This window comes from Haemaphysalis longicornis, unplaced genomic scaffold (genome assembly GCF_048455015.1).
Source record: "Haemaphysalis longicornis isolate Haplotype H1 unplaced genomic scaffold, Haemaphysalis longicornis Haplotype H1 scaffold_10, whole genome shotgun sequence".
In the NCBI taxonomy this organism is placed as follows: domain Eukaryota; kingdom Metazoa; phylum Arthropoda; class Arachnida; order Ixodida; family Ixodidae; genus Haemaphysalis; species Haemaphysalis longicornis.
Window position 1 is genome coordinate 57,996,231 of NW_027526204.1, and position 26,695 is coordinate 58,022,925.

Here is a 26,695-nt window from a genome sequence, read left to right on the forward strand (position 1 = left end):
GACTCATGCCACATTCGTGTGGAGGAATTCTTTTCTCCATCGTCCACAGAGATTAACAAACTGTCTTTGACTGTCTGTCATTTGATCTCCATAAAGCTACTAAATTAGCTTTTAAATAGTGCCACTTCTACCTTCTTCAATTAATCTAAAGCCTTTTATTCGGATGAGTTGGAATAGCGTCGTAGGAATACAGGAACCCTAGTGGCAATCGTATCAACCAGAAACAGCGTCGAACTTGCATGAGAGTCCCCATCGCAAGCGTTTCGAGCAGGCTTTGTTAAATACAGAAGGCAACGGTGGTCGCGTCCGCAGGTCCGTCAGTAGTCGGAAAGAAAAGAAGAGTTCCGAACCTGTGCTGTTATTATCTAATATGTTTTCTCATTCGTGCTTCATCAATTTACACCTTGTATGCATTTTTCCTGTGCACCGTGGTTGTTCGTTCATGATTTCTCTGTCTAAGCAACTGACGTGCTTGGAGTAGTGGTTGTGTTGACGGATTTGCACGGGACGCCGCAGTTCAGAAAAGTGGTTCGTTCTACTGCGAAACCCCGCGGGAGTTCAACGTTGTCGGTAATCCGTGAGCGACTTCTCGAAAACTTGTGGGCCGTCCGGATGCTTCTATAAAGGTATGCCCCCCGCCTACTGCAGTTCGTGGCGGTCTTGCTCCCGAACCTCCGTTCGCGTATCGGGCGGCAACGTGCAGGATTTCGGATAGTCTGGGGAACTTTGAAAAGGTGGCCTGAGTGTGTTGGATTGCAGTTCTGTTTTGTCTGATTTTACTTGCGCGGAGTTGTCGACTCGGTCGGATATGTAGCGATTCCGGGAACAGGAAGAGGTGTAGAAAGCTGTTTTGCCGTTTCGTATCAGATACGGATGCTGTGTACTGTATAAAATGCAGGTCTGTTGTGCCAAAGTGCCACTTTAATGGTTTCACTAGTGCGGAATTCGTAGGAATAATCTTACGAAGCGATTTTGGCTTGCGACGCGGAGGTCGTAATGGTGCAGTGACGTGGTGGTACGGCCGACGAAATTGTACAGCCCCCGGTACCCACCGCCGCTCGCTTTGTCGCGCCACTCGCTTCTGGCCAACCCAGTACCGAGCGACGCGACAAGTGCGGCGGCGGAGTGCTACAGCGGCCGTACTACGAAGATACTGCGGCTGTTAATGGCAAGGCTGTGTCTAGCGTTCCGTCCAGACGGGACGGCAACTGTCACTGAAGTTCCATCCAGAGGAAACACAACTCGCGTTGACAGCAGTCTCTCTTGATTTTTACCCAACCGGCCAAACCGCTACCGCCCACTGACTAGCCAGAATCACTGATAATTATTAATCATCATTAATAATTACAGATGATCAAACTAACTCCAGCTCAATCCTGACGGATCTCAAAGCCGCCACCCGACGCCCGCTTCACAATATTTCAGCGAGAGCAGTCGATCTTGATTTTTACCCAACTGGCCAAACCGCTTCCGCTCACTGTCTAGCATGAGTCACTGTTAATTATTAATCACTGGTAATAATTACAGGAGATCGGGCATAACTGGCGATGGTTACGTCGGCCTTGGCTCCAGTGAGCGGTAGCGGTTCAGCCGCTGGAGTAAAAAACCAAGACCGACTGCTCTCACCGAGTGAATTGGGAAGCGGGCGAGAAGTATAGCTATTACAAAACGCTAACCACGGCCAGACACACGCACACAAAAAAACGTTGCGAGAATCGAACCAGGGGCTACAACGTCCATTGTCAGCGGCGGAACCACTACACCAAATCCCAGGACGAGAAATGGCGGCTAATCGGCTGATTTTGATTTGGCATTCAGTCTGGACGGAACTTTGGCAGTTTTTAGCGTTCCGTCTAGACGGAACGCTAGACACTTCCTAATGGCAAACTGCTGTACATCCTGGAGAAACTCACTATTTAATTTTTATTTGGCCATTTAGAACTCTTCCTGTTTCTTAGTTTTTTCACTGTGAAAATGGGTTTAGTTTACCAGCGCCATGGTGTTTTCGAAAACAAACTATGCCCAAAAATATTTGCAGAAATGCGTAATGTGAAAAAAAATATACCTAAGGCAGCCGGGTGACAGAGCCTTCTGACAAGCGTGAGTAAATTTTGTTGTCTGTGGGTGCTCATTCAAGGTGCTGTTTCAGCTTTAATTTGCGCTGAAAGTACCATAGTACATGCTTTAAACGCAGTGTGTTCATGAAAAATAAAACAATGCCTGAAGGTACTTAGGATGTAGTTGACATACCTTTAGTCGACATACTCTGGGTCTGGCATAAAATTCGACTACAATACCAGCTGCGAAAATGTAATCAGATTGACAAATTTTCTGGAATGTCCTTTTGTCCGCTGTGATCAGACCAGTGGTACGAACTTTTGTTGCCCTTGTTGACTTGGTCATGCACCAATTGAAGTTCGAAGCAGATTGACTACGATAACACAGCGTAGTTCGTAAGAACACCGTGGTTGTGGACAGCAAACCACAAAGTGACACGTACAGAAAAAGGGAGAGATTAGGACATCCATGCTGTGCTTCATGCTCTGTTCCTTGACTGTATCGTATGCTTGGGAGAGAATTAGGGATGCAGACATTTATCAGAGCTAGAACGAACAAGCGTTGGAATCAGATGCTCTTTTGCTGCTTGGTCATTCGTAGTGGTATTTGACTCACAACATGTTCTCACTATGGCCAGCATCAACATGTGCTCCCCATCTCACAGGGGTGAGACAGCTGCGCATATTGCGCAGTTTTGATACAAATTTGTTTTCCGGCACCAGGCTGCTATTTTATAAGATTCTTATAAAATAGGTGGCTGCACCCAAATCATGGAAAACCTGAACTGGTAAACAGTCTTGCCTAGTCAGGCTAGGAGCTTCTGAAACGTTAGAAACGAACAAGGTTGGAAGTCTGCCATCACCGTCAAAGTGATGGATGGTTCCTTCTGCTCGAAACACTTAAAAAGTACCAAACTTTGAAAAAGTAATGAATCCTTGAGAACAGACTGGAATGTAATATCAAAGTGCGCCATATACAACTCGTTTGCATGGGATGGTAAGTGAATAAGGTAGGTTCTGGCATACGGTAACCCAGCAACTGCTAAGATATGTCGTTGAACAACCCCCAGCTGTGGCTGGGTGGCTAAGGTATTCTGTTGCTGAGCCGAAGAAGTTCTAATTTGGTCTCAGCCGCAGTGGCCGTTTTTCTGATAGAGGCAAAAATATCTGATGACTTTTACTATACTCCCTAATTCAAAAACTTTGCATAGCGTGACCTGCAGTCACAGCGCATATATTCTGTGTGAGGAAGTCGCCACGGAATCAGCAAACGCACGGCAGTGTGCACTACTCTGCCGTTATCTCGCTGCAGTTCGGTTCCGCTGAGCAGGTTGTTGCAAGTAGTGTTTGAACCTCCCGTGCAAATGCACGTGGTTCGGATGAGCCCTAAAGGAGGAGGAGTACCGGTGAAAGTGTGAGAGGAAGGCAGTGAGTCATACTAAACCGTGGCGACACACTGGCAGATGACGCCTTATGAGCGCAAGCCGCCCCCACCCCCCCCTCACCAGACGCTGCTGCTCCGTTTTCTTTCTACCTGGGGTGCCTCGTTTGCTTGCTTAGTTACGTGGACACTGCCACCTTTCCCGCCACAAAACCTCTGTTCCGGGCGCCAAAGCGCTTTGCGCTGAAATGAAAATGCCCATGTTTCAAGATTCCAGCCCTCATTAACGATACCCACCAAGGGGGTGGGCTAAAGTTATTTACATTGTTTTAATGGTCTAAAGTTATTTACATTGTTTTAATGGTGTGCATCATTGCCAAGCCAAGCTGTAAGTTTGGCTTATTAAAGCTGGAAACTTGAATTTTTAGTCATCACAAAACTGCATTTTTATTGGCCCACTCCACTAGTGATCTTCTGCTGAAGCAACACACCATCACGTTGGATGATGTACATTACTGCTGAGCATTATCAATAGTGACAATCAGTGGAAGAATTTAACTGTTGACTGTGCGGCACCTGCACTTTTCTAAACCAGTTTTCTGACAAAAAGTTTGTGCCAGATTATATGTTCCTCCCGTAGTGCAACTTTTGTAATCAAGTGAATGGTCATGCACTCCTTGCCATTTAAGACTAGCTCACTTCCAGTTTTATGCCTTCCAGAAATTGGCAAAAGAAATTTTTTTTCACTCGTAAGAAAATCCTTTGCAGGAACTTGCTCCACCTAAGTGATTTAGCCTAAGCTGGTTGGGTAATCACAAGAAATTTGCACTAGCAAAACAAGTGTGAGATACATTGAAGGACACGGCGTGGTAGCTTCTGCAGTCTGGTCTATCGTGCAAGACCATGGACAGTGCCTGAATTTTTTATAGTTGGAAACTGATTTGTTGAGTCATTTATTTGATGGTAGGAGATATGCTTGGATAGTTTAATGAAGCATGTGTCTGGTTTCTCAGGCAGGAAGTAAAACTAGCAATTCGCTTTAAATACTTCTCTTGGCCTTGCGTGTGATTGAATTTTCGCTGCTGGTATTTTTTCCACTTCCAGAGGCCACCGCAATACCGGCAGCTCGTATGCTACAAGCAGCATTACCAATGTTGAAGGGCTGCAGTCTGGCAGTGTCAAAGGATGCACCCCTCAGCTCGGGTACATCCTTTAACCAAGGGACACTGGCGATGATTCCCACTGTTAACACAGGTACTGCACATATTCTGCTCCCTAGTGGGATGTATGCCTCACTAACTGAATTTTCTTTTCAGCAACGCAGTGTGCACTTACTTTGCTCATCAGCTCAAGCTCTCAAACAGAAGGAGTTCCAGGTTAGCATTTTCTGTTTTCCTTCTTGTACAACCATTGAGATACACAGCACTCAACACATTACTTACTTCTTTTTCATGCGGGTGACAATACGAATCATCTTTGTTTAGCCAATAAATGTTTGTTCTTGAATATTAATTGCGATATTGCTACTTCACGGCAGTATTGATGTTTTGTGGCAATATTTGAAGAAACTAAGGGGGAAGGCTAACTGAACAATTTTTATGTGTGCACTGTCCAATTGCAGTATGGCTAAAAATGCAGCATCAGTTATATTTTCAAGGTTGAAATTAAGGTTTATTAGGAATTTGTGAATACTAACTTCTGCATTCATGTCAAGTAATGACTGCATGTAAATTCAGTTTGATGTTTGAACCTTCAGTGTTTGATTTAACAAATCATTTGAAAGTTATGAAATTTGCAAACAAATTTCGTACTTCCCCAAAACCTTGCTGCAGGTTTTGATGTCCTAACATGCTAGATCGATTTTAAGTTCCTTCACAAAAATGGTTGCATATAAATGTTTAGATGCACTTCAGCAGCTTTTGTTGGCCACTGCAACTCCTCAGTAGGCTTTTGCTCACACGCACATGCAGCTGGTACACAGTATTGGCCAAGCTGCACTTTGTTTCGCTCACTGTGTTACAGAAGGAACCCAGTGTTCATGGCTGTAGTTGGATTAACCTCAAAAGTTTGTTACAGAACTGACACATCAATATTCACTGCAAAATTGTCTTGAAGTCAAAATCGCAGCTTGTGAAGCCTTACTGGCATCCATTAACTGGTTTTAACAGGTCCACATGCATTCTTGTGTAAGAAAAGATTGGATCTCATTTGTGTTTTTAAAGTTGTGTAACAAAAGATTAGGTCAGTGTTTTGTGGCTGACATTTTAAAGGCCAACTGCACTAAAAAATTCGACCTTTTGAAAACTTTATTACCACTCAGTGTGCCTAAAAATTAGTGCCCTTCCAGTGTGCGAAGAAGGATAACCTCGAAGCTACATGCAACCCGCCGCGGTGGCTCAGTGGCTAAAGCGTTGCGCTGCTGAGCACGAGGTTGCAGGTTTGATTCCCGGCGGCGGCCGCCGCTTTTCTGATGGAGGCGAAAAGCAAAAACGCCCATTTCGGCGCGCGTCAAAGATCCCCAGATGGTCAAAATTAATCCGGAGCCCTCCACTACGACGCGCCTCATCGCCTGTGTTGCATCGGCGCATTAAACCCTACAATCAATCAATCAAGCTTCATGCAGTCCATGGAGTGCACAAAAAAAAATGTAATTTGCGATTGAACATACTTCCTAGCCAGTTAGCTGAACGAAACTTCGGAGTACCCAAGCTTTGGTCTCGCAGACAAACATGGCAGTCTCTTTCACTCCGGCGCCACACGTCTTACTATTTGTGTACCACACCAATGCAGTCAGTTCGCTTGACCAGTAAGACCACACCAGACAGGTTGCATTGGGCCATTTGAAGTCCACATTTAAACCTCCCTTCGGAACAGTAGACATGTCATCAGTAAGGGCATGAAATCTATAGCTACTCGTGCATGCCCACCTCGCTTCACTTCCAACCTAGGCACGCATAAACTGGCAACCTTTTATTTGCGCATGCTTAGAAGTGAAAGATACTGTCGAAAATGTCGTTTTGAAAGCTGAACAATATTGGCCGAAGTCAGGGTTTCAAGTGCGCAGTAGCTGTTTGTTTGGAAGGTATTCACAGCTACTTAACGAGCTGGAACTTTAGGTGGCATTGGTGGCTGCAGAAGCTTCCCATGGTCTTCGCAGCCATTCGCACTCGTGTTTGAGCCGATGTTTCTTTTATTCCCACTCTTCTTCCTCCAAGTGAATGACATGCATTCATCCCGCAGCAAGGTAAACCAGGAAGGCCTTAAGCAGGACAAACTTTCTAGCGAAAAAACATGGGACTGTCCATTTCCCTCTTCCGTATTAGGCACCTTACTTTGTGATGCACTAACCCAGACCCAAATTGCTCAATTACAGAGTACAGCTGACCAGGCACATTGAGCCATAATACTTCCACATTTAAATCTTTCACCAGCACAGCATGCATGTCATGAGTAGTGGCATGAAGCCCAGCTGTGCATGCACAGCCCAGTCCTTCCACTCCCAACCGAGGCACATAAACCGACATCCGGTGCTTTACACATACTTAGGCACGAGATACACCGGTGAAAATGTCGCTCAGAAAGCCTATTAAGCTGGAGAATAATTGGCTCATGTTGGGGTTCCAACAGGCACGTTGCTCTTCAACCAGGAGAGATTCACACCTACTCGGCGAAGGGGAATTTGACGTGGCAATGGTGGCAGCTAGATGTTCTGCGGTGGCGGCATTTTGGTGTCTATTTGCACTTCTGCGTATTCTCCACAAATCATCTGATATTAGCACTACCACCATTATCAGCCGATTGCCCAACTTGTGAAAGAGGCATCGGTGGTGGCGAGGGAACAGCAGTTGTGAAAGAGGAATCGGCAGTGGCCAGGGGGAGCACTGGATCTGTGCCGAGTACAGCGGCTTCACCACATCGAAAGCGGGGGGTTAGACATACTGCTTCACAGTAAAAAGACTGCAAGATACGAAATATGAAACTGCACTGCAAACTGTAAACCAGTTTAAATACCTAGGTGTAACAATAACTTCAAATCTAAGCTGGAACACACATATTCGAATCATATCAATTGCTATTCAACGTTTGTGGTTGCTAAGGCACCGATTAAAACATTGCACAAGCAAAACAAAACAATTGGCATACACATCTTTAGTACAACCTATATTGGAATATGCAGATGTTGTGTGGGATCCCCATACGAAAGCAGACATACACTGTCTCGAACGCATTCAAAACAAATCAGCTACGTACCCGATCACGACTTCCAGCACTACAGGCACGCGGGAAACTACACCACCTAAAATTTCTGTTCAACATGGTTAACAAGAACTTAGGAATACCCTTTAACACCTACGTGCAGTTTAATACATCGCGTCAAACACGTAACAATCGAAATGTCCCGCACAAAAACAAATGCTCACCGTTTTTCTTTTTTTTCCACGAACAATATGGGATTGGAATGGGCTGCCACAAGCTGTCACTGAAATTGTGACCCCGGGATCATTCGTATCATCTATCAGTTCATACTTTTAACAAACAGGGCCTGCAAAACTCCAACGAGTGTTATCGCCTCGCATTGGGCAAACATTGTGTACATTTCAACTTGTGTGTATTTTCTTGGAAGTCGGGATGTACCTACCCAACAGTCTGTTTTCTGGTGTATTACGCGCTCTTTTTTTTTTGCTTGTTCCTGCTCCGGAAACTTTGTGATGGATGTACTTAACCAAGAGTGCTTTTGTAGGCTATGTTACGTGCTATTTTTTTTTCTTCGGATTGTTGGTTTCTACTCAGAAAACTTTGTCTCCCTTGTTCGGTTACGTGTTTCGCTGTACCACGCGAGTTCTCCGCTGCACCACAGCGCTGAATGTATCAATATGTAACCACTCCTGCCTTGGCTGCCAACAGGTGGCTGGCAGTATATTACAAATAAAAATAAAAATGAATGATGGCTGACGTATGCACGTCCACGACGCACACTGCCATTAAAAATCGGCGATTTTGAAACAAATATTGAGAAGAATGCAGTCATTAAAGGGACACTGAAGTGATATGTAAACATTGCGGGATTACTAGCGCAAATTGTAGTCCGGAGTCCCCAAGCCATGTTTCGACCACACTAGACGCGTTTACGCGATTTTATTTAGTAGAAAAACTAATTCGAAAATGCTGTCCTCCTCTCTTTACGCTCGCCCATTTTCTGTGGCGTTTTCGTGTGACGTCAGGAGGGGATGAGCTGGCAATTGGCTGCGGCGCTACTGCACAGCTCCCCGGCTAGTATAACATTTCAGGCCTAAATTCGTTTTACTTGTTTTTGTAGAAATGCCACAGAAATAACAAGCATCTGTTTTTTTTAGGGGCTTTGTTAGCTTAAACCCTCCTACAATTTTCTCCAATGTGAAACACTTTCTACAACTGAGGAATAATGTTTAAACAATTATTCTTTTAAATTACCTGCTTGCTGTGCAATAATGTGACCTGATGCACTGTGGTTTCCCTGGTTGGGCAGCTAAGTTGAGGTGGTAGGCACGCTCACTTGACATGTTAGTGACATTTCTATATTCGTAAAACCTAGTAAAAACTTTCGAGGCATTCTGGTGTTTAATAAGTCTGCTCCAACTGACACCATGTCCATGGTCTTTGTTCTTTCTTCATGTGGTAAAATAGCTTGAAGTAGGCAACGTAAGCTCACCTGAACGTTAAGAACTTTCGTAAAAAATGGGTGCGATTTGTTCACAATTGTTTCAACTTCAAAAGCTGTCATGCTGTTGCGAGAGCTACATTAGAGATTGCACCTACGTAGACTTTTCTAAGTAAGTCAAATGTTTGTTTCCGGCATTCATGGTTTGGCAAGCTTACACTGCCCATCCTATTAGATATGCCAGCAGCCGTCTCTTACCTCGTAAGGCTGCGTATTCAGCAATAGAGGCGGAAGGACTAGCTCTCGTATGGGCTGTGAAGAAATGTCTACTTATTTGGGAAGCCCTTCATTTTACAAAGCAACCACCAGCCACTTGCTTATATAGTTTACACAAGGCACATGAACACCTGTGTACTGCGGTGGAGCTTGGCTGTAATGGAGTGGGTGCTTGGTTCTCTGGCCAGCCTGGTGAACCGGTTTAGCTCCGCTGGGGGCGCTTCTCCAAGGGCTGCTGCAAGGGTGAAGCACACGTTTTCTCTGGCATTGTTGCTCTGGCCGGCCGGCTGCTTGCAGCCACTTGCTTCCCGGCTGGGACGTCACTTCAGCCTAACCCAACAGACCGCGCTCTCTCCAATTTTGGGTTCGAAATCACCAATTTTTTATGGCGGTGTGGGTCATGGATGCGCATATTTTGGACATCATATTTTGTATCTTGCAGTATTTTTAGACAGGCTATATGGATATAAGGTATTCAAGAGGTCAAAATTTTGTGTGCAGTTGGCCTTTAAAATGTTAGCCATAAACACTGATCTAATCTCTTCTTTGAGTCTCACATGGTACACACAATGAAGAGGGGACACGTGAACGAAGTTGACGACACGAGTGCTCCTGCTGTCCACTTCGTTTGTGTGTCCTTTCTAATAGTGTATACAGTGGTAAAGATTCGTTTGGCCTTGCAGGTGTGTGCTGCGTAGAAACGGAAGTGGGGAGAAATGGAAGCGAATGAGTTAGTTATATTTGCAATGTTACGATTGTGAACGGCAAAAGGAAAACTCAGTGCAAAACATAGGATACAAGGGTCTAAGTTGAAGTTCTCGAATTCCAGGTTGAGTGTAGGGAAAACGTAAATGTTTTCCTATGAATGGAGCGCAATCAAAGCTTGTTGATGTGCTGTACATCTGGCATTTTTGATTCAAATTTTTTCAGCATGTTGATGTGAAACAAGCCACTTTGCTTGCCTAGGTCGACGACTAAGTCTATGTCATTAATTCTTTCACGGACTGTGGAGGGCCCCTTCAATGTCAGGATGAGCTTGTTCGGGTCGGACGGGAGGAGCAGCAATACTTGATCTCCATCGTTGAGTTTGTGCCTTTTTGTGTGTCTGTCGTAGTATCGCTTCTGCACTTTTCGGTAAACTGTTCGCGTTCAGTATGACAGGCATCTTCCAAACATCTTTGCAGGTTGACAACATAGTCGTATGGGTATTTCATTTTTTTGTGGATACCTACTCCTGTCCATAGCTTTTTTAGGATTGCCATAGGACCCCTGATGTATCGATCATAAATAACGTCAAATGGCAAGGCTCACTTCAGGAACTTTGCGGTAACCGAAAAGTAGTGGTGGCAGGTATCTATCTCAATTCTTGGGGCTTTATTGGCACATGTGACAAATTATTTGCTTCAGCATGCCATTGATCCACTCAACAAGCCCATTGGCCATGGGATGATATGGTGTCGTTGGCAACTGAGTAAATGAGAACAAACAGATAAAATCATTTAGGGCAGTGGGAAAGACTTCCCACTGCCCCAAATGATTTCTTATTGAAAACCAATGCAGGAAAACATTTGAAGCAGACCTTCAGCCGCTTTCTCTATCTTGATTCTTGGTAGAGGCACTGCAACTAGATAAAATGTCACAATATCTACCGTTGTAAGGACGTACCAATTCCCTTCTGAATGCTTCAGGAGAGAAAAACGATAATGGCAATAGCTACTCTTTTGAAAGGGTCTCGACGACTGGCATGCTTCCGAGAGGTACTCACCCCACCAGATATTTGGGTACGGTTCACTAGCAGATGTCACGATTTTACAAAGATTATGGTATCAGGTCGCACGCCTGGCCAGTAAAACTTCTTGAGAACCCTATTCATTGTTCTTTTATGCTTTGGTAGCCGCAAAGAATCCTGTTATGGGCCATTTTTAACACTAAGTCCCAAATAATGGTTGTAACTGCTAGCTGTTCCAGCTCCTTCTTAGATGGCAGCCGACACTGGCAGGAAAGAATTCCGTGCGCCAGCACAAATGCCGTTTCTGCTGTCCGCCGTGAAGTTTTTCAGCCAACCAATTCAAAGCAGGACTGAACAGTGCAGAGTTGTTTCTGCATCAAAGCGAGCTCTGTAGGGCTTATGTCGAGTGGTCACTAGGTTGCTACACGTATCTGGTTGACTCATTCTTCCGCACTTGCGCATTCCTCCTCCTTCACCTCTCTCACGGGTGGTGGGAAGGGAACTTGGCGTGGCCTACTTGAACTTCTGAAGCCCTTGCTAAACATCGACTTTTACTTGGGAGAGGGATGTCCCTTCGGAGAGACAGCAGTGTGCTGCTGCCCCCTCCAGTTGGCGTCCGGTGCTGTAGCGAATGCCAGCAACATTTCCCAAAATCACCTCGCACAGAGGGTTATCCATGCAAGTCTCTGTCACGTGGTTTGTGAAGATTGGGCAGTCAATGTAAACTTCAGCTTCATGTAGGCATAGAGAAGTGCGACTGAGATGGTACGCAGTGCTCATTCTTCCTGTTAATTTCGAGTCAGGAACCAAAGATTGGTTTTTTATGGTCTATAATATTACCGCCAGAGTGTTGTCACATGGTTACTTCTGTCCTATCTAACCAGTCGTTAGCTTTAGGCACTTGATCACTGCCAGCCAGAGTGTTGTCACATGGTTACTTCTGTCCTGTTTAATCAGTCGTTAGCTGTAGGCCTGTAGGCACTTGATCACTGCAAGCCTCGGCACTTTTGCAACTGTGCTCACGTTCTCTCACACCTGGTGTTGACTGGATGCCGTCATTCCCATTGTGTCAATCTGTTGGATGGAACAGTGAATATGACTCTGTTCAAAGCATCGGCATTAGAATATTTTTTATGCTTTGTGACCATTTTGTGGCACTTCAAGCAGGAAACAGTCTTTTGGCTGGATGCCCTGGTATTTCACCAACAGCCATCACTTGAGCTCCATTTTTGTCCATCACACATACGGTAAGAAGGCAAGGCTCTTTGAGGTAGGTTTAAGATGAAAGCCCTGTCACCGATGCCAGTTTCTGAAGATTTGTCTGGCCTTTCAGATGTGATGTGTGGCTACGATTGCAAATGATGAAACGAAAGCTCAGCACAAAACAAGAGACACAACGGTCTCGGTTGAAGTTCTAAATGCCTGTCCAAGTGTAGAGAAAACGTAAACATTCTCCTAGACTCGATGGCCGACGGTCAACAATATCCGTGGCCGGTCGTTTTCAGTTTAAGTTGCATCAACATGTTGGCCACCGATCGCAAGTACTGCTCAGGCAAGGACTTAGAGGCAGCACCACGCCCTGCGTGACGGGTGTTGCGACAGTTTTCGCCTGGGCCATGACCACGAACTAAGGCCAGGTGTAAAACCGATCCCTGGTCGTTTGCAGATCCTCTGGTTTTGTGATCATTCGCCACCCGAACTGGGTTCTTTGCGACTCCTTGAGCACCTCCTCTTTTTTGTTGAAGCAGTCAACATTTTTTGGCTCTGCTGTGATCATTCCTCGCAACCATGTAACTGCGAGCTTAGTCTACAATAATAGGATATTAAACTCTTCCAGAAGCTGTCATTGTGTTTGTCATCAAAATATCTTATAGGAGGCAGAAGGCATTCAGGTGCATTCATATATGAAGCCTTTTTGAGGATTGGTATGTCACTGCAATTGGTGGTAACAATTATATCACCTCCGCTAACCTTTCATTTTTCAGTGCTGGAAGGGGACGACACCCTGTCTGGTGCATTGGATGCTGGTCCTCTCACCTGCACTTGTCTGCCACATTCTGGCCACACAGGGTGGGTTCAGTGGTTCCACTTTTGTAATGCTGCTGTTTTGGAACATAGCATGTAAACTTCTTATTTAGTTCTGTTTCACAACAACAGAGCTAGCGTAGCAAATTAAATCAACAGTGCAACTTCATGATAATGGATGGAAAGGGCACCGTTACTTCGCAAAACAGGGAAAGATGCAACATACGAACCTGTGTGACATATAGGCATCAGTACCAACCCACATGAAATGCCAAAATCGACAAATACAGTTATTTACATGTACTGCTTTACAGGAAGTAAGCTGAAGACTCATGATTTCGCAAGAATCTCGTTAGTGTTTCTAGTCGAACGCTCCGATCATTAACCAGGTTCTGAACTTCATCTTTTTTGGTTGGGAATTGCTGGGCATATTGGACTTTCCCCTCTTCATCTTCAGTTGTCAGTGCCTAGCTGAGCTTTATCTCAAATCCCCTCACTGCATAGCCCCTGTTGCTACAGCACCGACACAGTACAGTCTAGGAAGCACATGATTGTATGAAGGAGTGGTAGGGGTGGAGGCAATAGCATGCATGCGCTATGTCAGTGAGCAGTCCATGAGACACAGCAGACGGAACTGCGGGGCATTTTATAGGTGACACCAGTAACCTGGTGCACCACAGGGTAAGGGCCAGTGTATCACTTCAGAAGTTTTTCAGAGAGGCCTACATGATGAGAAGACCACAGCAAGACAAGTGATGTTGGAGCAAAGCAGACGGTGCAGTGCGTTGGGTTGTAACAAGCTTTTGTGAACTTTGGGAAATGGAAAAACGGGCACGAGCAATCAAACGGGCATGATCAGGATGGGCGATTACCTCGTTGGTGTTCACGATTGGGAATGAAAACGATGGCAGCAAGATGTCCATTGGCAATGTTGGCTCATGTCTATATAGAAGATAAAAGGGAGAGAACATGAGGTTTCTTAATTTGATGAATTGCAGCCGAGTGTGACATTGAACAAAGCAATGCCCCAGTTGCAATGATCGGCAGACACGTACATGAATACCAAGTCCCTGAGCGTACGGTTTAGCCTTTCTGTCAAACCATTAGTTTTGGGGTGGTATGCAGTGGAGAGCTTGGGCTGTATCGAGCAGGAGCGTAGGATCTTGTTGGCAACTTTTGATAAAAACAGTGGTCTATGCCTGTGGAGACTTTCCAAGAAGCACCATGGTGTAGGATTACATCGTGCGGAAAGAAATCTGCAACATTTTCTTTTGCATGTCGCAGGAATTATGTGGTGTTCACGAAAAAGCTTGTATTCAGCTTGATTAGACCAAAAGCATGGAATATTTGTCATGGTGTGACAGTGTAGCCCCATAATGTAGTGATCAAAACTCCAGTCTTAAAAAGTTGAGCTCAGCATTTTAAGAAACTTGATGAGGACATGAAATTTATCTAAACGAATCCAGGTTTTTCGCAATTATATTACTGAGGTTTAAGCTCACACCATCATCATTTTCACACATTGGAGAATGTTTGGAAACCTATATATGTCGATGGAGAACCTAGCAGTAAGCAATAAGCAAGAGAACCCGTCTGAGGAATCTCTAACTTTGCAGTCACATGCTGCATATCAATATTTTGGTGAGTTGGTAAATGCATTTTTGTAAGAACTGAGTTAGGGCTAGTTTGATGTCAGGGCACCTCTATTTCATTCTACAAAATTGGTGCACAGTTTCTTGAAAAAGGGCCTTTTTTCTTTGCGTAGCCTTGTGGCTGCCTTCATTTCCCCAAACTTGTGCCTTGAAGCAGAGTTACGGATGTTTTCTGCCCCAATACATGGTTAGAAAGGAGATGATTGGTATCACTGTCCTGGCATTGGGGCTACCATGGACACATGGTGTTCACTCAAGGGGTCGAGGTCATTAGAAGGCTGAGTCATGACACAGCTAACACCTACTGTGCAACTTATGCCCTTTGAAACCTTATGAGGTCTGCGACTTGCTTGTCTGAAACTGCTAGTTGTCATAAAACACGTGCATGAAGAAAAAGTACTCATTAATCAGTGTCTCGGATATTTGGGGGAGCTCAGTGACCTTGCTGCACTTGGGGGCAGAATATGAAGGCAGCTTATGACGGCTATTCCAACGTCTCATTTTGGCATCACTGAATAACATTTATTGCCATTCTGGGGGGGGGGGGTGGGTTGCAATGGCAGTATAACTGCTGAATGGGAGGCAGGGGGGAGAATGAAAGAGTGAACGTAGAGTACAGCTGAGAATGAATGCACTGATAGTGAGGAGTGTTGGGATGGAAGCACAGGGAGGTGCAGTGGTGGTATTGGTTGCCTTGCAGAAAGACTGATGAGTTTTTCAACCTATTCGGTAAAAAAAGTGGCACTTCTTGCAGCAATTGGTCTTTTTGAACAGGCTGATTTTCCCGCATGCAATCTCGGTCCCTTGAGGGTCTGAAAAATGGTTCAGTGACTGTAAATAAAACAGAGTTAGCAATGTGTAAACTTGTTGCTAGCATTCACAAGCTACAATGAATTGGAACAAGAGGCACAAATAAATCTCACATTCATGTCTCTTGGCGGTGGCTTTATGTACTCCCTAGAACGACATTCGGACTGGGTGAAAAATTGGCTGGTTTTTTTTCGTAATATCTGGGCTAATTGTTTGAAGATGACTTTATTATTGCACCACATTTATTGGGAGAAAGCAGTATTCTGATTGCGCCAAAATGGTTTTGGCTTTTGTAGTGACTACACAACTTTTTTCCTCTCTACTAATAATTCAGCTTGAGAAAATTCACTATCCGGTTTAAGCTTCCGAATCTCGCACACCGGTTCGGTGTCTGATTTGGTCGAACCAGAACTCAACCAGAATAAAACGGGTTTACCTGACCCGTACCCGACCTGGTATTTTTTCTGGTCTGACGCAGTGGAAGATTCTGAAACTCTGAAAAAAGCATGAAATTCGGTAGAGGTAGTCTGAAACTTATACATATAGGTGCCTCAGCTAGAAGTTTCCTACCATTCAAGTTGTGACCGTTTTGTTCTGCCAAACATTGCACCAATGTCCGCTTGACCCGCTTACAGAGCTGCTACTTCCCCAGTTGCTTCCACAAGGTTTATGGTGACTTCTGTAGCGGCCGAGGCACACACTTCCTTGGAGATGTTGTGGAACATTTCATAGCAAAGTGGTTTGTCTAGTATAAAAGTATCATGAAAGCATGACAGCTTATCATGTTTGCGCCCATTGCAACTGCAGCAAATACCACCTTCACAATGATTGCAAAACTGTTTTGCTGACATCAGTGATAGAATATCCAAGTTTGAGCCTTCATGGCCAGTCGTGACAGCGTGATGGTATGTGTACAAAGCAGAAATCAGTGCTGCGGGCAACCCACCATTTACAAGCGATATTTTGGTAGTGGTGTGAGACTCCTTGTGCTTTTATATGACCTCAACAACAGGGGTTTGCACTTGACGCAGCTCACCCTTCAAGTCGTGCGAATTCCACTGATAACTGTGCTTGTACTGGTAACGGCTCCCATTCCCAGCTACCTCTTCACCCTGGAATGATTTGAAAATTTCAAATTGTTTAACACACTGTGAAAATTGAAGTCTGTTGATAAATCAGCCACACCTGACTTAGCAATATTGCCTCGCGACGCTTGAAAAGAGCAGTACCATACCACATGCCAATACAGCTTTGCGCCACCATGTTCGTTGCATTCGTTGGCTTCTTTTTTGCATGTCCCTTGCACCAACCTGCAATTCGGCACTAGCAATGAAAGAGGTCACACCTCTTCTCATTGCTCACCATAAAAAAAACAGTTTTTAGATCAACAGACAAAGCTGCCCCAAGAAGTGTCGCTGCCATTAGCCATGAGTAATGGCGGCAGCCAGTGGCAGTCCCACTTTTGTATTACATGATTTAAAGGCCCAGTAATAGCGCTTCGGAGCAGTGCAAAACATTCTTTAAATTGTTTTTGCCTTGCAGCGGCAAAATGGATTAACATCATTTTCGAGTAAGGGAGGCCTGGCACCTCCAGCGCAGGTGGCTGTGATTGTGGCAACATGCATGGCGGTGGAGTGAAGCAACTCAGATTGGTAAAAGTTGACCATGCATGCAATCTTTAAAGTCACCACAAGTCATTCAGACTGATTTTTTTCAACACCGAAGGTGTTTAGGCCGAGCATTATTCGTTCGTCGCACCAAAAAACCTTGAAGTGTGAGGGAAAGTGGCGAGGAGGCAAGAAGCCCGCAAGCAGGTGTTTTACTGCAGGCTTCAAGTAAAAAATGTGGTGACGGGGGTCTCAAGAATCGAACCCGGGAGCTTTACGCTGTGAAACAGGCAACCTAACCACCAGGTCAACCCAAAGACTTGAGGGGTACGGGGTCAGCAGTGGCACGAAACAGTAAAATGTGCAGCCAATCCGAAAGAAAAAAATGCTCCTTGCAGTCGAAATCGAACCTGCGTTCCTCGCATTACGAAACCGATGTCTATGCGATTGAGCTATCATCACATCCCGAGCAAACAGCATTTCTTTGGGTTCCAAGTGCCGGCATTGGCCGCGGGTTCTAGCGCGTCCTAATGCAGTCTACTTTGGGAGAGGTGTGAAAGCCTGTGCACAAAACAATCCGGGTCTGCCAGTCATGTGGAAATTTCAGTGGCAAGCTCAGAAATGTGAGGTGACAAGCCAGGTTTACGACAAAGGGATAGGGGCCACCATCTCTGCTGTTTCTCCAGCCTTGCACCACTAGTGCAAGCTGTGCCAATTTTTTTTTACTAGCTGCCCTTTTCATTTTGTTTTAACTTTTTTCGTGGAAGATGTATTGTCGTAAATAAAGGAAGAGGAAATAAGGACACTAATATTATGAAAAACTGACTTTTCGACCTACATCTATGTCCCCTTAATTGGTGTTGTTCAGAAATAGGGTTTAAATGCTGTGATTACAGCCTACTTTGGTTTGGTAATAATGTGTACCACTGGAAGGGCACTGTAACATCTTACTATGAAGCCAGTGACTGTGCTTCATTTCCAGAAATTGTCGTCAGTTGGAGAGTTTTATATTAAGATGCTGTACCGAAACCATAAAAAAATTATGGAACACCTGAACCCTGTACATGTAATGTTTGTTGATATTTGTGGCATTTGGCTTCTGCCTTGCATTGTGTTCACATTGTATTGTATTTAGTGAGTGCTCCAACTATGAGCAGCTGGCCTATTCACATTGTCGGTCTGGTGGATGAAGGTGCTTGTTGGTGCGGCTGGCTGAATTTTTAGAACGCAGACCCACTGGTGAGTGGGTGCGAGTAGAGAAATTTCAGAAACATGAGCCGGGACTTTCACAGATTCATGGCTCTGCTTGTTTGTGCAAGGAGCCTGGCAAGACAATGACCTTAGGGTAGCTAGGCTACTTGAAGAGGCCAATCCTGGTAGGGTAATCGAGTGGCTGGGTGTGGCAGATTTGTTTGTAGGAGTACACAACTTCACAACAGGGCCCTGCGGCCACTGCAGTGGTGTAGTCACACGAATTTAGAGATGAATGGAAAAAAATTTTGTTTTGTCAGAAAATGGGTAAGGTATGGTAGATTATTGGTCGCAGGGGGTGGCGACAAGACTATGTCTTCCAGTGGCCTCCGGTGCTCTTGTTCGATCCAAACTTGTATCTGCATGAAGGGACGCAGTTTTCTTACTTGTGACATAGCAACAGGTGGTTTGTGGGGTGCCTGCAGTGGGGCCAGCCATGCTGGCTGGAATACCGGTGGTAACACTAAGCTGTGGTGGTTATAGGGTTTAGCTCAAAGCTGTTGGTTTAAGAGCGGTGGTTGAGTCCTGAGGCCCTTCGAAACTGGGAACCATCAGTATCGACTTAAAGCGGTTTGCTCTGTGGATTAAATGAGATCACTCCAAGTAGGGTCTCGAATTATTCACAGGGCCACTGCACCTCTTCAGAAGCAGGAGCAAGTGTAGAGCAGTGTCGTTATTGATGGCATCTGTTCTGGGAATTGAATTGGCTGTACCTAGTGGGACCTGTCCTTTCCACTGGCCGATTCGTTTAAGCGAGAATGTGATAATTATTGGCCAACCAGTTGGAATTTCAGTGATTATAGGTGCACTTCATGCCTGGTTTTCACAGAACGGCCAATGTAGGCTTTTTCCTTAACAGTGAGAATTTTGTTGGCACTTTTGTGCCTACACTGCGTTGAGGACTAGCAGAGTGGATGAACACTATGAATTTGTTAGATTGAAAGAAGGTTTTCTAAGTCAAGAAGTTATCAAACTTCCTTCCTGCCCTATTTTTATGCCATTTTTCTGAATACTGTCTCTCATTCTGCCCACTTAGGAGCTTTTCCAAGAACAGAGGGGAAATGCAGTTTGGAGGGATCCTCTATTCCGGCCTGTCCCATCGCCAACGCAACCATCAGGCCACTCATAAGAGAGTGGGTGCCAGCAAGGTGCCTTACACCTGCATAGTTTGGACAAAAGTCTTCTGTGAAAAGCGCAACCTTCACAACCACATGCGAATGCACTCTGGAGAAAAGCCCTATAGTTGCAGCATCTGTCACAAAACGTTTGCCCAGAGAAGGTACATAGCTATTTATGAAAGAGTGCACACTGGGGAGAAGCCCTACATGTGTGGCATCTGTGAGAAGAGCTTTGCCCAAAAAACCCACTTAAGTACCCACGAAAGGTCACACACTGGTGAAAGGCCCCACGTATGTAACACATGTCAGAAAAGCTTTACTAAGAGAAGTGACCTATTCTATCATGAAAGATTGCACTCTGGTGAGAGACCCTACGAGTGTGGCGTCTGTGGAAAGAGTTTACTAAAAGGAGCCTTTCTGGTTTGTCGCGAAAGACTGCACTCTGGCAAAAGGCCCTTCGCATGTGGCATGTGCCAGAAAATCTTCACTAAAAAAGCCCTTTAGTGGATCATGAAAGATCACACTCTGGTGAGAAACCCCACATATGTGCCACATGCCAAAAAAGCTTTACTACAAAAAGCCACCTCGTTAGACATGGAAGAGTGCACTCTGGTGATAAGTCCTAATTAATAAATGTATGTACGGGTAAAAGCAATCTCATTTATCATGAATGATTGTTCTCTGGCAAGCAGCCTTATGCAAGGAGCAGGTGTCACATGACATTTTTGGCTGGTACAAAATTCCAATAATATAAAACTGCACCCTGAGAATGCTTGGAGTATTTGTCAAAAATATAGTGGTCAAAATCATAGAGGTTTTACAATATGCAATCTGTCTCAGAAAAGTTCGATATTCTGTCGATCCCGGATATATCAAACTCCAAGGGGATCGTGAAATAGTTTAATATGTCGATAATTCGATATGTAAAGTATTTTCTTTTGCATAAAATTTCTGAGGGGATGTTTGGACTGTTCGATACATGCAATAGTTTGTTATATCTGGGTTCGATATATCTGGGATTGACTGTACAATACACAAGGGGGATAATTTAGAGATTGTGAAATGGGAAATGGCATGTGTGCTGCAATCACAGAAAGGCTGTACGTACGCACTACACCCCACCTGTTTTGAGTGCACTCCAGTGAGAGGCGCACAGTTGCAAAAGCTGTGATAAATAGATGTTGCTATGTTAAATGTAAACAAACTCCCAAAATTGTTGGTAGAAGCTGTCAGAAAGCTTCACCAGTGAAAGCAAATCTTATTCAGATGTGAACACGGAGGGAAAGCTTCTTCTGCTGTGCCAATATCAAAGTTTACACAAAATGGAAACTCCGTGAGGCAAAGAAATTGTACAGTGGGGTAGGGGAGGGGGGGTCAGATGTGTGACACCAAAACCAGGCCGTACTGAAGAAATTGTGTTTGCTGTGCGTGAAGATGCAGTGGTAAGCTATTTGCAGTTTTTTGGATTCAGTCTGTTCAAAGGAATGTGCAAACGGATTTTGGCCTTTGAATTGCTCCAATAGTTTGAAAAAGTAACCAACCACTGCCGTGAAACTACAAGGAGAGCTCGACCGTCCATAATGCAGCAGTTGGTTAACTTCACTGATAAATGTACTGAACAGTGGTGAAAAGTAGGATGTTTGAATGGAGACTCCAGCTTGCGTTTTAATGCCCAGCAATGCCACTGTCATCATTAGAAGCTGCCGTCACCAATATGCCAGCAATAAAGTGACCACTTGCAGGCGCACAAAGCATGTTTAAAATTGGAACTCCTAGTGCAGTTTTATAGTGCATTGGAATGGCTCCACTTGTTTTCCGAGACGAAAACAGCAGAAAAGGCACTCCATTTTCGGACCTCTCACCGGCTTTTTTTGTCTTTGTAGTCTATGGCATGTCTATTGAAGATGCAGGATTAGTCACAATGCTGGTTAATTTATTTCCTCTCACCCAAGTATGTTCGAATGTGGTGGCATAATAAATGCATACACTATACTGCTCATCAGAAATCTGGATTTCTTTCCTCGCTGCGCAATGAACATATCACCCTACTTGACAGGACTACCGACGCTGTAATATATTAAGGTTCCCCTGCTGCAGAGATTGCCCCAGGTAGACTGCAGGTAGCAAATGCTGTCCTGTTTATGCCTAGTATAGAATCTGCCATGCCTGTTATCGTCTGTGTTTGCCTCTTTGGCACGAGTATTCAGAGATCGAGACGAACTTGTCACTACCTCTTGTTAAATGTCTTTCAGCAGATTGCCACTGGCGGACGAGTGTATGCAGCGCCTATGTTATTTTGTGTGATAAGTAAATAAATGGCACCTGGGTCGGACAAGCGCACCCCAGGCATGCAGAACTCCGATTCTTGGGAACGTGTGGTGTGAAGGGTTGCAAGTCTGCATGTCGAAGTGATTTTCATGAAGAAAAAAGAGTGAAAACAGGTGCGAGCATGATGCACATACCACCAAAGAAGTCCGTGATAAGCATTGCCCAGGGATGCCATTACCGTAAAATACGAGCAATTGCACCCCCCCCCCTCGACGTGGGGATAGTTCAAAGAATTTTGGCGAGGGGCCCTTGTTCAGAACTTCCCCATAATTCAAAATTGCAGCACGAAGCAGTTAACCTTCCATGACAACCTTCTATTACCTCCCTGCCCCCACCCCCAGAAAAAGAAAAAAAATAAGGTGGTGCATTAGAGAGAAAAGTTTTAATAAATATAAAGACTGCAAAGCCCTTCTTTGCACAACCAGTGTTACCAGTTCGCATGGGGTCCTTACTATTCACTTTGTTGGTCCTGTTAGCCAGAGAACCTATTCTAACCATCGTCTGGTCCTTTTTTGAGATGTTGAACAATTTGTACGTGTAGTGTGTTCGGTGGGTGTTACTGGAAGAGCAAAAGGCCTCTGCTGCATCTGAGAAATCTTCCGGTGTCTTCTGGCTTTTGTTAGTGGTACGACACATTGTAACGCCAAACCTCTGTGTCTATCGTTTGATGTACTAGCTCGATGCAACAAAATTTTTGAGTTGCAGGCTGTTTTAACAGCTTCATCAGAAAGAAGCCTGCAGGGTGTCTACCAACCTGGAAAACGGAAAACCTGGAATTCTCATGGATTTAGAATAGTCTGGAAAAACTCCGGGAAAATTTATGGGATTTGTGCTTCTATCAGGGAAAATTAGCTGTACCTCATAAAGGAAGCAAAGTTCATGGTAATGCTGGCTCAAGTAGCAGCAAGTCAAAAGTGGACAGCCCTCCAGAGCCGTGGCTGATGGCGCAATCTGAAGTCTCTGGTTCCAGTGAGAACTAGCTTCATACAGCTTGCAAGTCACACACACCCTTCTTGACCCCCTGCACTCCCCTTGTGTTCTTTCATGTTTCCCGGACTCCTGAAAGGTGGAAGAAAATGTGTGTTGCGATTGCTTGTTGTGGCAGCGTAAGACAGTCTACATTGGCAGTGGCAGTAGTAGCTTTCAGTCCTATGCTGGAACACTTGGCACCATGTACTGTGGTTTCTAGTTAGTTGACGCACGTTGCAAATCTTTGATTTGTGAATCTGGTGTAATAATAAAAACACAACTCCCTTAATTTTCAACATTGAACATTTCACAGCTGTGTTCAAAATACGTCTTAAGTATCAAAGATAGACACTGTGCCCCGTTTTAAGAGTTACTTTTAACTGCAAGCTGGAACTATATTCCACTGCATGGAAAGGCAGAGCATATGTCAGCTCTGTAGCTTTCGCTGCATGCCAAAAGAACTTTACGCGGAGTCACCATAGCGGTGTGTATTCGAGGTGTTTCTGATTTCTAATGCAAATCCCAAATAAACTCTTCCCGCTCACCTTGCACAGAGCTTTCATGCAAGAAGTATAGCAGCGTTTAAGGGCACCTAACTTGACGGTGTTTAAGATGCAGGTGTCCCTCATCTAAACCAAAATAAACTCTTTGAAGTGGTGAAATACTGCACTGAGGCATTGACTACGAGCTGAGAACATGGCGGTATGGTTTTGCCATTTACCTTTCATGCACTGTGAATTTTACTACCACTGTGTTATGTTTCTTTTTGACTGAGATAAAGATTACTGGTTAGCATTCAAACTTTATTATGTCATATTTAATTTAAAAGGTGCTTTTTAGAGGGTGACAGCAGCTAGTGAAGTGGTGTCAGCCTGTGTTGACGTAGAACAGAGTTCTGTGTCACTCGGGGATTTATCAAAAAGACTCTGGGAAAACCTGGAAAACTCAGGGAACTTGAAAATGTCAACTTGGTAGACACCCTGAGCCAGTTTTTGACAGCATGTCCTGCACATCATTCTCCTTCGCAAAACTCAAAAAAGTGTCATCCACTTCTTCATTGAACCCCGGCGCTCCATTGCCGGTGCTTCGTTGGGCAACTTTAGCCGAAGCTTGGCCTTGCCAAAGGTCTGCCAGAGCAAACTATCATACTTTTTGTCCCACTCGCATATCTTCTTTTCATACTAACCGAAGTGGCGAGATGTCGCGTGCATGTTTTTTTCTGGCGTGGCAATGGCATTCTACGACTTCAGTTTTCTTTTTATCTGTATACGAATGCATGTCATAGGCCACCATTGCACTGAAGTCACAAGGACATTTGGCCCTGTCAGATGACAATAACGAAATGGCAAGCATGTGCGGAGTTTATGGCATGCCACGTGTTCTTGGATTGGATTTTGGATTAGACAAGAGAGGAACTCAGAAACGTTCCTGAGCCGTTTCGGTTTCTCCGGTTTGAACCTTTTAAAAGTTAATATTTCGGCAGTACGCAAAAACTCGAAATAGTCAGATAGTCAAAGTTCTCTGATTGATAAAATATGTATTTTTGAAAGGTTAAGATTGTTATGTAAAGCAGCCTGATATTGCATTTAAAAGTATTTAGTGATGATGAGGGGTACATCTTGATTATCGTAGGTATTTTGTAAATAACGAAGCCGTGTTATAACTGATTTGTATCATAAATGGCAATATGTTGAAGTCAGATAACAGCGCAGCTGACCACTGATTTTTTTACACTGATGCAGTGCCAACAGCTTTATCCTAGAATAAACTGAGCATCAATTTGTCAGTGACAAGTTTATTGAAGGAAATCAGGTACAGTACATGACGGGGTTTACGCGAATTTACCAGGGTGGCGCAGCCAATTGTTTGGTACTTATTTACTTGTTCTACCAGTGGGATGCACCATTGTGATTAAAACACTCCTTAAATACTTATAGGTGATAGCAAGCTCAACCGGTGTTTCACCATGCTTCAAGCTGCATAGAGCGACACTTTTGTGGTGTTTATTTCAAGCTGTGTACGAGGCCGATTTTTCAAATGTGAGGTGTTGTTGCATCGGGAGAGCCATAATTCATGTGCGCATTAGTGAGTGCTGTTTATTGGATGTTGGGGTTGACTAAAGAGGCATATAGTTGGAATGTTTTGTGGTGAAAATAATAGGCAGACCCCAGCAGATAAGCTGGTGACCAATATTTATCACCTTTGTATTCAACATATAACAGAGAATTCCGTGTCATCCCTGGTAAATGCAGACATGGAGGAATGTCAAAATGGCACCTGTCTTTTTATCAAGGCTTTTTCTTCGAAGCCACAATACAGATCTGAATATATCAGCCACGTCCTCCTATTTCTGGCAGTTGCCTTCATGGTGTAGTGGCAGTACCCATGCAGACACGGCAACATATTTTTACGCTATTAATGGGTTCCTGCTTTTCGATGTGTTTATAATTGCTGTGTTCTTTAGGCATAGATTACAAATTTCAGAATTACAGTTGCTTTTGGTTTGTTATAAACGTAAACTGCTAGACTGGTAACTTGGCTTGTGCATATGAAATCTACTGCCATTCAGAGTGCTTTAAAATTACACTATGGAGGAATATCTGAAAACAGGATTTCTAGACACCCTCTCTTGTTTAGTGTTGAGAACAGTATTGTTAGAATGAACAGTATTAATTTATTAGCTGCCAAACTTGTTCATTTATTCATGCAGTTGTTGTTAAGCTTGCTTCCTGCCTTATTTTTGTGCAGTTTTGATGGATGTTGTGTCATTTTATCCACTAAGGAGTCTTCACAGCGACAGTGGGGGAACGCAGTTTGGAGAGAACCTTCATTCCTGCCTGTCCTGTCATCAACAGTACGACCAAGGAGCTGATGTGCGAGTGGGTGCTCCTAGTGAGATGCCCTACATCTGCCCAGTTTGCAAGAAAGTCTTCAAGCTAAAACGCAGCCGGGACGCACATATGAGAGTGCACCCCAGCACAAAACCCTACTTCTGTGGAATATGTCAAAAAAGCTTTACTAAACGAAGCCAGCTGGTTTATCATGAAAGTTCTCACTCTGACCAGAAGCCCTACAATTGTAGCACCTGCCAGAAAGGGTTTGTTAAGAGAAGTGATCTCGTTTGCCATGAAAGAGTGCACTCTGGTGAGAAGCCCTTTACATGTAGCATCTGTCAGAAGGGGTTTACTAAAAGTAGCCACCTGTTTTATCACGAGAGATCACACTCAGGTGAGAAGCCCTATGTGTGTAGCACCTGTGGGAAGGGCTTTACTAGAAAGATGCACCTGGTTTATCATGAAATGTTGCACTCTGGTGAAAAGCCTCACGTATGCAGCATCTGTCAAAAGGGATTTACTAACAAACCCCACCTTGTTACTCATGAGAGATTGCACTCTGGTGAGAGGCCATATGTGTGTAACATCTGCCAAAAGGGATTTAGTAAAAAGAGCCACCTTGTTTCTCATGGAAGGTCACACTCTGGCGAGAGGCCATATGTGTGTACCGTCTGTCAGAAAGGATTTAGTAAAAGTAGCCACTTGCTTTGTCACAAAAGAACACACTCTGTCCAGAAGCCCTATGTATGTACGATCTGCCAAATGAGTTTCGCTGACAGAAGCCACCTAGCTAATCAGGAAATGTCACACCCAGGTGAGAGACCCTATGTGTGCAGTATCTGCCCGAAATGCTTTACTAAAAAAAAGCCACGTGGTTTGTCATGAAAAATTGCACTCAGACAAGAAGCCCTACGTGTGCAACACATGTCAGAAAAGATTTACTAGAAAAAGCAACCTGGTTTCTCATGAAAGATTGCATTCTGGTGAGAAGCCACATGCATGTGGCATATGCGAGAAAAC

The 26,695-nt window shown here is 44.4% G+C and overlaps 1 protein-coding gene across 3 annotated transcripts; it reads left to right on the forward strand.

Annotated features, from left to right (window-relative positions):
- The first annotated feature begins 269 nt into the window (after positions 1–269).
- On the forward strand, positions 270–26,695 carry LOC144158604 (uncharacterized). 3 transcript variants are annotated; one of them, XM_077689611.1, is made up of 5 exons: positions 270–626; positions 4,543–4,692; positions 4,755–4,814; positions 13,067–13,151; positions 25,590–26,695. In XM_077689611.1, exons 4-5 carry the CDS (start codon positions 13,103–13,105, stop codon positions 26,558–26,560), a joined length of 1,020 nt encoding a protein of 339 aa, XP_077545737.1. In that variant the 5' UTR covers positions 270–626; positions 4,543–4,692; positions 4,755–4,814; positions 13,067–13,102; the 3' UTR covers positions 26,561–26,695. The 3 variants fall into 3 exon arrangements, with proteins under 3 accessions (XP_077545737.1, XP_077545738.1, XP_077545736.1); XM_077689612.1 differs by lacking the exon at positions 25,590–26,695 and adding an exon at positions 17,111–19,455; XM_077689610.1 differs by having other exon boundaries at positions 271–626; positions 25,624–26,695.